Here is a 16,439-nt window from a genome sequence, read left to right as displayed (position 1 = left end):
CAGGCCCCTCCTTCCACCGAATTATCCAAGGTGGAGATGGAAAAGGAGTTCTGTCTTTGTCTTTGGCATGCTGGCTGTCAGGGTGGGCTCTAGAGCTGACAGTGGCTGTGACCTCCACTTGAATGTGGCCAAAATATAAAAGTAGAAATGAGACAGACAGACAGAGGGAGAGAGAAAGAGAAAGTGTTCTGGTGAAACTTGAGTCAAAAAATCCAGTCAACTTTAAGGCCAGTATACTTTCTTCCTTTCTGTGGTTTTGTGAACCAGTTAATTCTACTTTTTTGCTAAATTTAGCATGAGCTTGGACTTCCACTTCCTATCAAGATGGAGTAAAAGGGGCCAAATTTACCCACCCACCAGAAATAACTAAAAATCTAGACAAAATATATTTTTTAAATAGCCATTTTTGAGATATTGGACATCAGGCCTGATGAAATGGGGAACAAATGAGGTAAGCCCTGTGAGTGCCCAGCCTACTGCCTTGAGAGATTTTCCAGATGGTGGCATGGAAAGGTGAAATCTGGGTAGAGCCTCGAAGATTCCCTGAGGTGAGGAGCTGAAGCTAGAGTCCAGAGAGACCAAGACAGCTAGAGTTTGCAAGACAGAATACCAGATAGGAGAGAGCTACACAGACAGAAAAATGACAACAACAAAAATCTACGGATCTTCAGAGGGTCCCCCTTAGGTATTCAGTAGAATACTCACCAGCACATGAGTGTGAGGAAACTGTTCAAGGTCAGGGAAAGAGCCACCTGAAAGTATTATGCGAACAGTAACAAGAACTCATACAGGACCTGAATAGTGCCTGTTCCCGCTAGCCAGATTGGAAATCTTATAATTCACAAGCCATTAGGCAAAGTACTCAGAAGGATTTTGCCTCAGTTGTGGGGCAAAATTGGCTCTCGACTAAATGCTGCCCTGGTCCTGCCTAACAAATTAAAAAAAAAAAAAAAGACTTGAAAGGATCAAACTGTATCCAAACAACTGTGCCCCAGAACAAACTCAAGAATTCGGACTACAAAAATATCCAGCACTCAGCAAGGTAAATTCACAGTGAATGGAATTAATGAAAATTTAGTGGGCATACTGGGAGTTATGACCCGTAATGGGGAAAGTAAACAAACTGACTCAGAACTGATGCAGATATTAGAATTAGCAGGCAAAGACATTAAAATAGCTATTATAACTCTGTTCCATAGCTTCAGAGGCTCAAGGAAGGATTGACTACATTAAGTAGAGATGTGGAAGATATTTTTAAAAGACCCAAAATCAACTTCTAGAAATAAAAACTGTAATGTCTGAGATAATGAGTATACTGGATGGGATTAACAGCAGATTATTCATAATGTTTTCAAAGTCCATCCATGTTGTAGCATGTGTTAGTACTTCATTCATTTTCATGCCCGAATTATATTCCATTGTATGGATATACCACAATTTATTTATCCATTCATTGGTTGATGGACATTTGAGTTGTTTCCACTTTTTGGCTATTATGAATAATGCTGCTATGAACATTCATGTACAATTTTTTGTTTGGACATGTTTTATTTCTCTTGGGTATGTACTTTGGAGTGGAATTTTCCTAAGCTTTTTTATCCTCTTATCTCCATTTATCAAATATATAAATAGCATAATTCCAGCTGGAGTTGCTGGAATTGCATGGTAATCCTGTGTTTAACCTTTTGAGGAAGTGCCAGACTGTTTTCCAAAGCAGCTGCACCGCTTTACATTCCTAACAACAGTGAAGTCCAGTGAATCTCTTTTTTCTTGTTGTTGCTTGTGCTTTTGGTGTCATATCTAAGAAACCATAGCCTAGCTAAAGCTCACAAAGATTCACTCCTAGGTTTTCTTCTAGGTGTTTTATAGGTTTTGCTCTTACATTTGGATCTATGATTCATTTTGAGTTAATTTTTGTGTATGGTATGAAGTAGGTATTCACTTTCTTTTTTTTGTCTGTGGCTATCCAGTTGTCCCAGCACCATTTGTTGAAAAAACTATTTTTTCCCATTGAGTGGTCTTGACATTCTTGTGGTCAACTTATCACAAATGTGAGGGATTATTTCTAGACACTCAATTCTATTCCATTGATCTATCTGTTTATCTGTATCCCAGTACCACCTTACCTTGATTACTGTAGCTTTGTAGTATGTTTTTGAAATCAGAAAGTGTGAGTGCTTACATTAATTCTTTTTTTTTTAAATTTAAGATATTTATTTTAAAAAGTTACACTGAGATTTTTATACACTGTTGAAAACAATGACTAGTTTATTTGTCTAAAGGCAGCAGTACTTCCCATTTCTCCCACGTTATAGTTAAGCCTCCGTTTAGTCCCAGAAAATACATAATAGAGTAGATTTGTCCTGATCTGTCTACTGAAAAGGAATTTCAGAGCATGAAGGTAAAATGAAGCAGAAATAAAAGGACATTTTTAGATACTGACAATTTGTCCTGAGAATTTGGTTAAATTTGGCTTCTTCCCAAAATTCTGTACTCATATCCACAGAAGTAAATTTCTATTTTAGTAGCCCTAAAAGAACTGGGTGAGAGAAGATGATTAGCTATAATAGTAAATAGCAAATACTTTGGCAAGAGTGAACAGGAGCACAAGTGAAGACATTCACAAGTACATTTTTAATGTCTCTGATGTGGTATGAGCTACAAATCAGAATGAAAGCATTACGGTCATCTGATTTCAGGGTGCAGGTGGGCATTAACAATGTAGTCAACAGGTCCATCCTGTACAAAAGTGGAGATTCATGGGAAAAAATAAGCAAAGTGGTAGGGGAGAATAAAACACAGAAAAAACCATAAATTTGAGAACGTCCTCTCTTTTTGTCTGAAGAAAGGAGTCCTTGAAGCATGGAAAGTGTTTATCAGTGGTGTGCTTTTCTATTCCGTTGTTGGTGGAGGGCGTGACGCAGGCTCTGGCCAATCGTACACATCCGGCAGCATGGAATCGTATTCACTTCGCCATATTCTTTCTCAAATGTATCTGGCCTTGTCCTCAGGTTCCGGGTATCGGAAAGCCATTTTATTAGCATATAGATATTCTGTAACTTTAATAGCAATGTTAATAGAAACTTTCTGAATATTAGCAAGTGGCGGGTAAAGTCTCCCCTGAGCTAGCTCTTTATCTGTCAATTGACTTGTCAGAGCCTTTGCAGCTTCTAGGAAAACATGGTCACTAATATGCCGGGTGTTACAGAGAATAACAGCTAAAGCCACACCTGGAAAAATATATACATTGTTTCCTTGACCTGGTGTAAAGACTTGCCCATCACTGAGTTTCACTGGCTCAAATGGACTGCCACTGGCAAACAAACATCTTCCCTCTGTAAGTGTATATGCTTCTTCAGCTGTGCATTCAGCTTGTGCTGTAGGATTACTTAATGCAAATATTATAGGCCTTTCATTGATATCAGCCATGGCTTTGATTACACCAGGAGTGAAAAGTCGGCCAGCTCCTGCAACTCCAATTATAGCTGAAGGCTTAAGTTTATTTACTGCATCTTCAGAAGTATCAGGTACGCTCTCTGGGGCTAAGTGAGCAAATGGTTCCTGATGCCTGTCTATTGTAGCTTTCCGCCCCTTAAATAATAAACCAAATTTGTCAACCATCCAAATTTTCTTTCGTGCCTCTTCTTCTGAGACGCCATTTTCCACCATAGCCATAACTATAAGATTTGCAATTCCAAGAGCAGCCTCTCCTGCTCCAAGAAATAAGATTCTGTGTTCTGAGATCGGTTTACCAATGACTTTGGGCTGCAAGCAGACCGGCTAGAGCAACTGCAGCCGTCCCTTGAATATCATCATTGAAGGTACAGTATTTTTCTCGATATTTTCTCAAGAACCTGAATGCATTATGATTTCCAAAGTCTTCAGACTGAATAAGTGTGTTCTGTCCATATCTGTCAGTAATGGCCTTCATAAACTCATCAATCAGATCATCGTGGTGATTGATCTCTTTTCTGATATAAACCCATGTAAAATGGATCTTTTAAGAGTGCTGGATTATCAGTTCCTACATCAATACACACAGGCAGGCATCTATCAGGCTGTATTCCAGCACAAGCTGTATACAAACAAAGTTTTCCTACTGGAATTGCCATTCCATAGACACCCAGATCTCCAAGACCCAGAATTCTCTCTCCATCAGTCACCACAACAGCCTTAACATGATTTTCTGGCCAGTTATCCACAATTGATCTAACATGACCTCTGTCTGAGATTGAAATAAATAATCCCCTAGGTCTTCTAAAGATGTGTCCATACTGGGAGCAGGCAAGACCAACTGTTGGTGTATATACAATTGGCATTAGACTTTCAATATCATCTTGCAGTATTCTGTAAAACAACTTCTCATTTCTTTCTTGTATTCCCATTATATAGATGTACTTTTCCAAAGGGCCATTCAACTTTTTCACGTTTCTGTGGAATCGTAAGGCTTGAATATCTTGTGTCTCTATTTTGGGAGGTAGAAGTCCTTGAAGACCAAGCATTTGTGGTTCCTGTAATGTAAATGCCATCCCCTTGTTTGTTCTTGGGTTCAACATAAGTGGCTTGCCTTTCTCTTTTATGTGCAAATGACGACATGCCTGAGTACAAGGAGTGGCAACTATTTTAAACCTGTACAACATCGTTTCTCCCACCCTACAAGTCTAGCCAGGCGACAGGTGGTGCTGCCGGCGGAGAGGCCGCGGCCCCGCAGCCCACCTACATTAATTCTTTTTTTTTTTTTTTTGCGGTACGCGGGCCTCTCACTGTTGTGGCCTCTCCCGTTGCGGAGCACAGGCTCCGGACGCGCAGGCTCAGCGGCCATGGCTCACGGGCCTAGCCGCTCCGCGGCATGTGGGATCTTCCCGGACCGGGGCACGAACCCACGTCCCCTGCATCGGCAGGCGGACTCTCAACCACTGCGCCACCAGGGAAGCCCCTACATTAATTCTTGATTACATTAATTACATTAATTCTTGCTTACATTAAGCTAAAATATGTCTCCTTGTAACTTCTCCCAGTCTGCCCTTTGGAGACACCCAGTTAGTTTGTCTAGAGAATACATGTGCTTATACAGCTTTGTGTTTTAAAAATCCCAAATTCTTGGACTTCCCTGGCAGCTCAGTGGTTAAGAATTCACCTGCCAATGCAGGGGACACGGGTTCGATCCCTGGTCCGGGAAGATCCCACATGCTGCGGAGTGGCTGGGCCTGTGTGCCACAGCTACTGAGCCCATGTGCCACAACTACTGAAGCCCATGCACCTAGAGCCCGTGCTCCCCAACAGGAGAGGCCACCACAGTGAGAGGCCTGCACACCGCAACAAAGAGTAGCCCCCACTCACCGCAACGAGGGAAAGCCTACACACAGCAACAAAGACCCAATGCAGCCAAAAATAAATAAATAAATAAATAAAATATGTATCCCAAATTCAGTGTAAGGAAAACTCTTGGATCATCATCTGCAAATTTAGTTTCCTCTCTCAGGATTTCTGCCCTGGTTCCAGATTGCATATCTGGAACATAAAGAGAACGAAAGAGCACCCTTAGCACTTGCTATTTGCCCAGAAAGGTATACTTTCAGATAGGAAGTTTCTTTCTCACCAGCAAATACGAGGGGGAAAGAATCCGTAAGATCCAATGCCTTGGTCTAGCTGGACGTTATAATTTGGATGTAAGAGAACCCACTGGTCTAGTTTAGTCACTGGCTGGGTGACCAGGGCCACACACTTCCCTTTCTGTTTCTTTGTTTTCCCACCTGTTTTATCTCATCCCCCTCCCTTCCTCAAAGGGAGTGTGGGAAAATGAAAATAAGAGTACGACTATGTGAAAAGCTTTTAGTTTGAAAGATACTAGGAAAATACAGGATGCTATTAGAGTGGATCTGTCGTGAACAATAACCATTAAAGACCAATTAACACATTTTAAGAATTAAAACTACAGTAAAATAACCAGTTTGAGTATGTCATTGCATCACCTTTCAAACACACAGACATGCAAACCCAGCTAGAAAACTGTTTAATCCTAAATTAAATGTGAGGATTAGGACTGCTGGCCTCGTTTAGATTCAGTCACTCAAATTGCCACTGCAAGTTCGGTGACTACTGTCAATTTTTAACTGTGCAGTGGACTCTTGTCAGGATTAAGCAGGTCAGACTTTATTCGACACAATATTGACTGTCCCTGGTGCCTTATTTTTACCTGAAAAAAAAAATAAAGGAAGGCCTTTAAAAAAAACCTCTGGTTAATAATAAATACTGAAAGATTATAGTGTGTTAGAAGCTGACAGGTATCGTAATACCTAAATGGATTTGTTGACCTTTAAATGGAGCTTGGCTCTCATGTCTATTTGTCACGATTTCCTACTTATTTCCTTCCCCACTTTTTCCCCATTGTCAACTCTTGTTATTCTCAATGATCACGGAAAAAGAAAAATGTTAGTTTGAGGGACTTAACCTGCCAGTCTGTGTTGTTTTTGTCACATTATCTCTCCTCCTTTACTGAAATATTTCTCTTCTTCCTTGTTTTTTTTTAGTTAAGGTATAATTGACATACAACATTATATCAGTTTCAGGTGTCCAATGTAGTGATTTGGTATTTGTATATATTTCAAAATGATCACGGCAATACGTCTAGTTAACATCTCTTAACTGAACTACGTCTAATCGGGCTCATTACAGAGCCTCTAACAGTAAGAATTAAAGGCTCTAATACAAGCTTGTACCGACAAACAGAATCTCATTAAGAAGTTTGTTTTTGTCCTCCCCCCCAGCTCCTCAAGAGAACGCGCTAGTGATAATATCCAGTCTAATTATGTATTTTCTACATGTGATTACAGTGCAGCAGGATTATCGGATTGCATAAAGTTTGAAGTGTTCTTCTCATGAAGTGAACTGTCATTAGTATTAGGGAAGACAGAAACCAATTTTTGGAAAGGAGGAATGAGTGTAAAGATGAGTTGGGCAAATTGGATGACTGGGTGAGCCACGCTGGGATGCAGAGGTAAAGAAACTGAAGCTCTATGTACTATATTTAGTATTTAAATAATGATAATTTAAAAGATCGTTCTTCAGGGAAGTCTGTTGATGTGCTAGGCCTGGAAGAGAAGAAGGATGTCTCTGTCATGGTGGAGTCAGCTCACATTTTTACCCTTTCTCTATTCCCCACCGCACATAACTTCCACTCATAGGCCTGGGGATAGAGACAGATCTTCCACAAGCATCTTGTATCTAGTAGTGAAATACTAGTAACAACTTAAAAGTCCCAACTGAAGTAGTGTTTAAATAAGTTTTAGTTCAGCCGTGTGATAAAAGATTATGCTGTCACTTAAAATAATATTGTATATTTAAAAATTAGTGATAATTTTGATGGAAATATGATTATAGTGTTAGGTTAAAAAATAAAACATGTTCATGAAGTAAAAAAAAAAAGAAAGGAAGAAACGTACATAAAAGTAAAAGCGGGGCTTCCCTGGTGGCGCAGTGGTTGAGAATCTGCCTGCCAGTGCAGGGGACATGGGTTCGAGCCCTGGTCTGGGAGGATCCCACATGCCGCGGAGCAACTAGGCCCGTGAGCCACAACTGCTGAACCTGCGCGTCTGGAGCCTGTGCTCTGCAACGGGAGAGGCCGCGATAGTCAGAGGCCCGCGCACCACGATGAAGAGTGGCTCCCGCTTGCCACAATTAGAGAAAGCCCTCGCACAGAAACGAAGACCCAACACAGCAAAAATAAATAAATTACTAAAAACTCCTACCCCCAACATCTTCTTTAAAAAAAAAAAAAGCATAGAAAAATATTGGAAGGAAATATATCAAAATGTTAATGTGTTTCTCTGTGGTAGAATTATGAGTGGTTTTTACACTTTTTTTTTTTTTTTTGCTTATCTCTGTTTTGTAAATTTCTAAAAATAAAATGTATACTCCTGGAAGAATAAAACAATGAAGGTTAGTTTTTAAAGAGTGTTAACAAATAAAATGGTTTTCTGGCCTTTATAGAGATAAAATAATGTAATTTTTAAAAGTATGTCTTTTGCTGTTCTGATGAACAGAATTTATTAGAGACCTAGTTTGTTGTGTGTGTGTATGAAAGTGTGTGTGTGTGTGTGGGGGGGTGATATTGGATACACAGAGTTAAATTTAACGTTTTAAATTAATCACATGGTTGACATCTGCTATGACCAGGGCCCCTTCCCAGATATTGCAGAGGACACAGTTGTTATGAGGCACAGACCTTGTTTACAGAAGGCCTATATCAGATGTGGAAAAAAGGCTTAAACATGTGGAAAAGTCAATAACATCCCCATAGCAAGCTGATAGGTTTTTCCAGAAGTCATTACAAGATGTTCCATTCATGTAATTTGATGACCAGAAGATGCTTCCTGAGAGGACCTGTCCACTTGAAAACATCTTAGTCAGTCTTTTTTGGAATGTTTTCTGTCTTTAGGTAATAACCGTGTGTCACAGGAACCTGCAGAGGTAAGATTTTTTTCCCATTTATTAAAAAAATTTAACCAAAGTTTATTTGGCAATAAGATAGGGGCGAAGTCTCTACAAGGGCTTTAACTTTCTCTTTGGGCCAGGGTTCAGCCTTTTGGGCCCCTTCTAATGACTACCTGTGACTATTTTTTCTAACCAAGGTCTAGCCCTTACATCCTGATTCTTGGGTAGCTGATCCAGCACTTCAATCTGTCCTGGTTTGTTACAGGCAGACATAAGTGATAAGATTCCCCAATCCTATTCTGTCATAGCTTAATACCTCTGTTGAAGCTCAGGGATAAGAGCTGCAGAGATGCACGGATGGAGAGCTGAAGTCAGCCTGGCAGTTGGAAAGGTCTACTGTGACAAGCTGCTCCCAGGGTGCACTAAGCTGTGAGGTAGCACCGCCTTGTCTTTCTCTAGGGAACCCCCGCGTTCCAGACTTAGATTCCACATGCACATCCCTAACCTGGCCCTTATTAGCATCATGACTTGTGTTAGTGTTTAGCACTCTTATTCAAGAATTAAGATCATACTGCATATAAAATGTGAAATCAGACATGCTTCCTCTCCAGTGGTCTAGAGATCCACACAGAAGAAATGGAGAATTAGTTTAGGAGAGGATGACAGAGTGAAAGTAGTGGAGGGGGAAAGAAGTAATCATTTCAGGATTTTCCTAGAGAAATTATAAAGAAACTTCACCGGAAGTCCCAAAGGGAGTAGGTTGAAGCAACTTGCCACCCTGACAAAGGAAAACCAACTGATGATGAATTCAGTTCAGCGAAGGGCCCGGTTCTGCTAGTCTCATCACTACAGCCCTAGATGGCCCGGGTTCCTCTTCCTTCATCACCTGCCCCGATTGTTTCCTTGTATTGTGTATAACTTTATGAGCTTTGTGATTAAGTTGGAGAAAAATGAGACTACTATTTAAGGACTCTTAGTATTGTCTTAAAATAGTGTATACTTCTGTCTACTCTAGATCATTACTCAGTGTAGAACTTGGAGCTCTTTACCTAATTCTCAGCCATTCTAAGAGAGCAAATTTACAATGTCTTCAATTGGTCTAAACACATACGGACATTTGGAAGATGAAATATTATTGCTGCTGTTACTGAATTTGCTGAATACTCTTTCTAGTTACAGAGTAAATCTGACTGTGGAGATTAATTAAGCAACATATGTTCAGTAAAATCATCATCTTAAGAGTCAGAAAGTTAACACTACATCTAAAATTATGAATGTTAAAGTAGCACATATAATTTTCCTTGATCATAAATGACTAATTTTGGTAGAATTATATGCCATTTAAAAAATCTGCTTTATTGCAGTGTAATCTATGTACAACTAAAATTCACCCATTTAAAGTGTACTGTTCAATGAGTTTTGAATGAATACAGTCCCGTAACCGCAACTAAAATCAAGATAGAAAACATTTCCTTCACTCAAAATGTTCCCTCAAGGGACTTGCCTGGCGGCCCAGCAGTTAAGACTCCATGCTTCCACTGCAGGGGGCACGGGTTCCATCCCTGGTTGGGGAGCTAAGATCCAGAATGCCCCACAGTGCAGCCAAAAAGAAAAAAAAGAAAGAAAAAAAGTTCCCTCGTGCTCCTTTGCAGTCAATCCCTGTCCCCCCTCCCCCCACCAACCCAGGAACAGATCTGTTTCTATAATTTTGCCTTTTCTAGATTGACGTATAAATGAAATCTGTAGTCTTTAGTGTCTGGCTTCTTTCAGCTAGCATAATGCTCTTGAGATTCATCCATATTATTGTACATATCAGTAGTTTGTTTCTTTGTATTGTTCAGTAGCATTCCATTACATGGAAATACCACAGTTTACTTACCCATTCATTACCTTTTTTTTTGTTTCTTTTTTTTTGTTTGTTTTTTTGCGGTACGTGGGCCTCTCACTGCCGTGGCCTCTCCCGTTGCAGAGCACAGGCTCCAGACGCGCAGGCTCAGCGGCCATGGCTCACGGGCCCAGCCGCTCCGCAGCATGTGGGATCTTCCCGGACCGGGGCACGAACCCATGTCCCCTGCATCGGCAGGTGGACTCTCAACCACTGCGCCACCAGGGAAGCCCCCATTCATTACCTTTTGATAGGTATTTGGCTATCACAAATAAAATTACTCTGAAATGTCTTTGTGTGGACATACATTTCCATGTCTCTTGGGAAATAACTAGCAGTGGGTTTGTTGGATTCTATGGCAAGTGTATGTTCAACTTTATTAGAAGGTCACACTATTTTCCACACTGGCTGTACCACTGTGGTCCCATCAGCAATGTGTGAAAGAACCAGGTGCTCTGAATCCTTGTCAACACTTGGTATTCTCTGTCTCCTTTAGTCATTCTAGGAAGTATGTGGTAATATGACGCTGTGGTTTTAATTTTCACTACATCAATGACTAATTATGATGCAATACATCTGTTCATGTGCCTATTTGTCATCCATTTATCTTCTTTGGTAAAGTATCTGTTCAAATCTTTTGCACACTTTTTTTTTTATTAGTTTCTGCTTTATAACAAAGTGAATCAGTCATACATACACATCTGTTCCCACATCCCTTCCCTCATGCATCTCCCTCCCTCCCACCCTCCCCATCCCACCCCTCCAGGCGGTCACAAAGCACCGAGCTGATCTCCCTGTGCTCTGCGGCTTGCACACTGTTTTTTTTTTTTTTTTTTTGCGGTATGCGGGCCTCTCACTGTTGTGGCCTCTCCCGTTGCGGAGCACAGGCTCCGGATGCGCAGGCCCAGCGGCCATGGCTCACGGGCCCAGCCGCTCCGCGGCATATGGGATCCTCCCAGACCGGGGCACGAACCCGTATCCCCTGCATCGGCAGGCGGACTCTCAACCACTGCGCCACCAGGGAGGCCCCACACTGTTTTTTAATTGCACTATTTATCTTAATGTTGAGTCGTAAGAGTTCCCTACATATTTTGTTTACAAATATTTTTCCAGGTATTTGTTTTGCAATATTTATTCTGTGGCCTTTTCATTTTTATAACATTTATTTTAAAAAACAAATATAAAAAAATTTTATGAAGTCCAGTTTAACAATTTTTCTTTATGTGCATTTTGTGTCCAAAAATTCTTTGCCTAACCCAAGATCACAATGATTTTCTCCTACGTTTTGTTCTGGAAGTTTTACAGTTTTAACTCTTATATTTAAGTGTATGACCCAACTCAAGTAAAGTTTTATGTACTGTATGAGGAAAGGATTGGCTACCCAATTGTTCCAGCATTATTTGTTGTAAAGGCTACCCTTTCTCCTTTGAATTACCTTGGCACCTTTGTCTATTTGTATTTTGGCACTCACTATTCTGATCAACTGATCATTTGTCAGTCTTTATGTTAGGACCACACTGTTTTGATGACTGCAGCTTTATAGTGAGTCTTGAAATCAGGTAGTGTAAGTCTTTCAACTTTGTTCTTTTTCAAAATTGTTTCTGCTATATCAGGTCCTTTTATTTCTATGTAAATTTAGAATCAGTCTGTCAATTTTTTTTTAAGACTCCTCCATTATATGCTGTCTTAAAGTATTACAGTGGCTGTATTTTCCTAGTCTCTTTTACACGTAGGTATTGAAAAAATCAGAGCAGTTTTCTTTTCTTTTTTCTTTTTTGGCTGCATTGGGTCTTAGTTGCAGCACACAGAACCTTCCGTTGAGGCCACGGGCTCTTTTGTGGCACGCTGGCTTCTCTCTAGTTGTGGCGCAGGCTCCAGAGCACACGGGCTCTGTAGTTTGCAGCATGCAGTCTCTCTTGTTGAGGCACACGAGCTCAGTAGTTGTGGCTTACTTGCCCCACGGCATGTGGGATCTTAGTTCCCCACCAGGGATTGAACCTGCGTCCCCTGCGTTGGAAGGTGGATTCTTTACTACTGGACCACCAGGGAAGTCCCTGTCAATTTTCATTTTTAAAAAGTCTGCTGGGATTTTGACTGAGGTTGCATTGAATCTATAGATCAATTTTGGGAGAACTAACATCTTAACACTATTGAGTGTTCTGATCCAAAACAGGATATATCTTCCCATTTATTTATGTCTTTAATTTCTCTCAGTAATATTTTGTGGCTTTTAGTATATAAATCTTGTGCATAGTTTGCTAAATTTATTCCTAAGTATAGTATGTTCTTGACACTATTTTAATTAACACTAAATTTATTTATATCTTTTAAAATAAAAATTGTATATATTTTTGATGATTTGATTTACATATCCATAATGAAATTATTAGTATAGTAAAGCTAATTAACATATCATCTCAGATAATTACATTTTGGTTGTGATGAGTTTGCCTGAAATCTACTCTCTTAACATATTTTCAGTGTTCAATACAGTATTATTAGGTATAGTCATCATGCCTGTAATTAGATCTCTGGACTTATTCATCCTACATAACTGCAGTTTTGTACCCTTTGACCAACATCTCCTTGTTTCCTCCACTGCCACTGCCCCCCCCATTCTTATTCTTTGCTTCTATGAATTCAGTCATTTTTTTTTCCAGATTCCATATGTGAGATCATATAGTATTTGTCTTTCTCTGTCTGGCTTATTTCATTTAGCATGTTTTCAAGGTTCATCCATGTTGCCACAAATGGCAGGATTTTCTTTTACCTCATGGCTGAATAATATTCCATTTTGTATATATACCTCATCTTCTTTATCCATTCATCCATTGATGGACACTTAGGTTGCTTCCATGTCTTGGCTGCTGTAAATAATGCTACTACGAACATGGGAGTGCACATATCTTTCCAAGTTAGTGTTTTCATTTCCTTCAAATAAATACCCAGAGGTAGAATTGCTGGATCATATAGTAGTTCTATTTTTACTTTCTTGAGGAACCTCCATACTGTTTTCCATCATGGCTGCACTAAGTGACATTCCCACCAACAGTGCAGAAGGGTCCCCTTTTCTCCACATCCTTGCCAACACTTATTTCTTGTCTTTTTGGTGACAGTCATTCTAACTGGTGTGAGGTGTTACCTCATTGAGGTTTTGACTTGCATTTCCTTGGTGATTAGTGACACTGAGCACTTTTTCATATACCTGTTGGCCATTTAGATGTCTTCTTCTGAAAAATATCTATTCAGGTCCTTTGCTCATTCTTAAATCAGGTTATTTGTCTTTTTGCTGTCGAGTTGTATGAGTTCCTTACATATTTTAGATATTAATCCCTTATCAGCTCTATGGTTTGCAAAAATTTTCTCCCATTCTGTAGGTTGCCTTTTCATTTTTTGATTACTTTCTTTGCATTGCAGAAGCTTTTTAGTTTGATGTAGCCCCACTTGTTTATTTTTGCTTTTGTTGCTTGTGCTTTTGGTGTCATACCCAGGAAATCACTAGTTTCATTTAGTTGTTTGTATTTTCTTATATTTCACTGAATTTCTTTAAGAGGATTATTCTCAATTTTTGGTCGGACAGTTCATAGCTCTCCATTACTTTGGGATCAGTTATTGGAGCTCTATTATTTTACTTTGGTGATAGCATGTTTACTTGATTATTTGTGATCCTTGTGGCCTCATGTTGATGTATGTACACTTGAAGAAGTAGGCATCTCTTCTAGTCTTTACAGACTGATTTCGACAGGGAAAGCCCTTCACCAGGCAGCCCATCCAGAGATTCTGGGTTGCACATCTGTTGCTTATCTCCAGGCTTGCTCTGGAGCCCTTCAGCAAGCAAGTCTGGTGCCTGGGTCAACAGGTGGGCAGGCCTAGTGCCTCAGTCCATCATGGGGTGGGCCTGAAGCCTGGGTCCACTGGGTTGAGCTTGGCACTTGGATCCATGGGGCAGGTCTGGTACCTAAGGCTGTGGTGGTAGGCTGAAGACCTGAGTCCACAGAGGCAGGCCTGGTGTCTAGGACTGTAATATTAGGCATCAAGCCTGGTCCCATGGGGGCTGGCCCAGTGCTGAGGTTTGCTGGGGCAGGCCGGGGCTCTGGTTCTGCTGGAGCCTGGGGCCACAGGGGTCAGTCTGGCATTGGGGTAGGCCTGGTCCTGGGGCCTTAGTAAAGTCAAGTGTTCATTTCATTCACTTTCTCCCACTGGGAGGGTGTCTCTCTTCACACTGGGCTGCCTGGGGTTGGGGAAGGGGTGACAGAGACAATATGAAACTGTCTTTCCTTCCCTCCTCAATGCATCTTTTCTTACTGCTGTGCTCCACCCAGGTGCTCTAACCCCCACGTGGAATCCTTAGCTCTTGTGAAGGTATTTTTGCATGTGGATATTCGTTCAAATTGATGTTTCTGTGAGGGGACAGTCACTGGAAACTTGCTGAAGTCTGAAAGCCAAGCGATATATTTAAAAAATTTTAATTTTAGATTGTCCATTGCTTGTATATAGAAATGCAATTGATTTTTGTATATTGACCTTGTATCCAGTGTCCTTGTTAAGTCACTTCTTAGTTCTAGTAGTGCTATTTTTTTTTTTTTTTACATTCCTTAGGCCATCTGTGAATAAAGGCAGTTTTACTTCTTTCTTTATAGTCTGCATGCCTCATCTTTTATCCTCTCTTGTTACATTGGGCAGGACTGCCAGTACCCTGTTATATAAAGTAGTGGGAGTGAATATTCTTACCTTGTCTGCCATCTTAGAGAGAAAGCATTTGTTCTTCCATCATTAAGCATGATGTTAGCTCTAGGTTTTTTGTAGATGAACTTTATCACATTGAAAAAGTTCCCTTTTATTTATAGTCAGTGGAAGGATTTTTTTAATAATGAATAATTGTTGAGTTTTGTCAAGTGATTTTTATGCATGTATTGAGATGATCATATGAGTTTTTTGTTTGTTTGCTGATATGGCCAATCACACTGATTATTTTTGTATTATATTATGTTTATTATTATATCTTGAGATAAACCCAACTTGAACATGATATATTATCCTTTTTTAAAAAATATCACTGGTTTTCCATTTACTAAAATTTTGTTCAGGATTTTTGTATCATGTTCATGATAGATATTAAACTGTAGTTTTCTTTTTGTGTAATATCTTTGTCTGGTTTTGGTAACTGGGTAATGCTAGCCTGATAGTATGAGCTGGGAATTGTTTCTACTCTGTTTTCTGAAAAGTTTGCAATACAGTTTGTATTATACGATTATATTTCCTTATGTGCTTGGTATAATTCACCAATGAAGTCATTGGGCCTGGAGTTTTCTCTGTGAGAAGATTAACTATAAATTCAATTTCCTTGATATAGGGCCACTAAGTTTTCTTTTTTCTTGAGTGAACATTAATAGTTTGTGTTTCAAGGTATTTGTTCATCGTATTTGTCAATATATTGACATAAAGTAGTTCAGCATATTCTCCAATTACTCTTTTAATTTCTGCAGGATATACTATGATGTCCCCACTTGTGTTCCTGACATTGGTAAGTTGACTCTTCTCTATTTGTGATTAATCTGGCTAGAGGTTTATCAATCTTTTCAGAGAAGCTTGGAGGTTTCATTGATATGAGCTACTGTTTTTCCACTTTCTATTTCACTGATTTCCACTCTTCATTTAATATTTTCTTCTTGCTGCTTACTCTGAGCTAATTTCCCATTTTCTTTTTAATTTTTTAGGATAGAATCTTGAGAAGTTGATTTTAGATCTTTCTTCTTTTCCAATATAACCATTTAATGTTGTACATTTCCCTCTAAGCACTGCTTTAGCTTTATCTTGCAAATTTTTACCTTGTACCATATATCTGTAATGATGTTGTCTACTTGCTCTATAATGAATGAAGAATTTTGAAATATCCTACCATAGTTGCAAACTTTGTCTACTTTTTCTTTTCAGAGTTTTTGCGTCATGAAGTTTGAAGTCCTGTTATTAGGTGCATACATATTTAGGACTGAAATGTCTTCTTGATGAGGTGACCCTTTATCATTATGAGATATTCCTCTCTATCCCTGTTAATAGTCCTTTTTAGTATTAATATAGCTACTCTTGTTTTCCTTTGATTAGTATTTGCATAATGTATCTT

At 39.6% G+C, this 16,439-nt stretch overlaps 2 protein-coding genes across 2 annotated transcripts in view; one reads left to right on the top strand and one right to left on the bottom strand.

Moving 5' to 3' along the window:
• The window catches only part of LOC308625168 (uncharacterized protein), a gene marked incomplete at its 5' end in the record, with an annotated part of 133,182 nt that extends 116,743 nt beyond the window's left edge, over positions 1-16,439 (top strand). Inside the window, 2 exons of the mRNA XM_081249108.1 lie at positions 15,805-15,842; positions 16,253-16,439. The remainder of the gene's footprint in view (positions 1-15,804; positions 15,843-16,252) is intronic.
• Positions 2,616-4,721, bottom strand: LOC308625452 (NAD-dependent malic enzyme, mitochondrial-like). Its single transcript, XM_081249626.1, is given in 4 exon segments — positions 2,616-2,985; positions 2,989-3,763; positions 3,765-3,958; positions 3,960-4,721. Coding segments are annotated over 4 exon segments (1,743 nt in total). The 5' UTR covers positions 4,641-4,721; the 3' UTR covers positions 2,616-2,892.

Source organism: Mesoplodon bidens, assembly GCF_964165515.1.
Source record: "Mesoplodon bidens genome assembly, chromosome: 11".
In the NCBI taxonomy this organism is placed as follows: domain Eukaryota; kingdom Metazoa; phylum Chordata; class Mammalia; order Artiodactyla; family Ziphiidae; genus Mesoplodon; species Mesoplodon bidens.
Note: the sequence above shows the minus strand (reverse complement) of the source record. Positions and strands in the feature narration are given on the sequence as shown.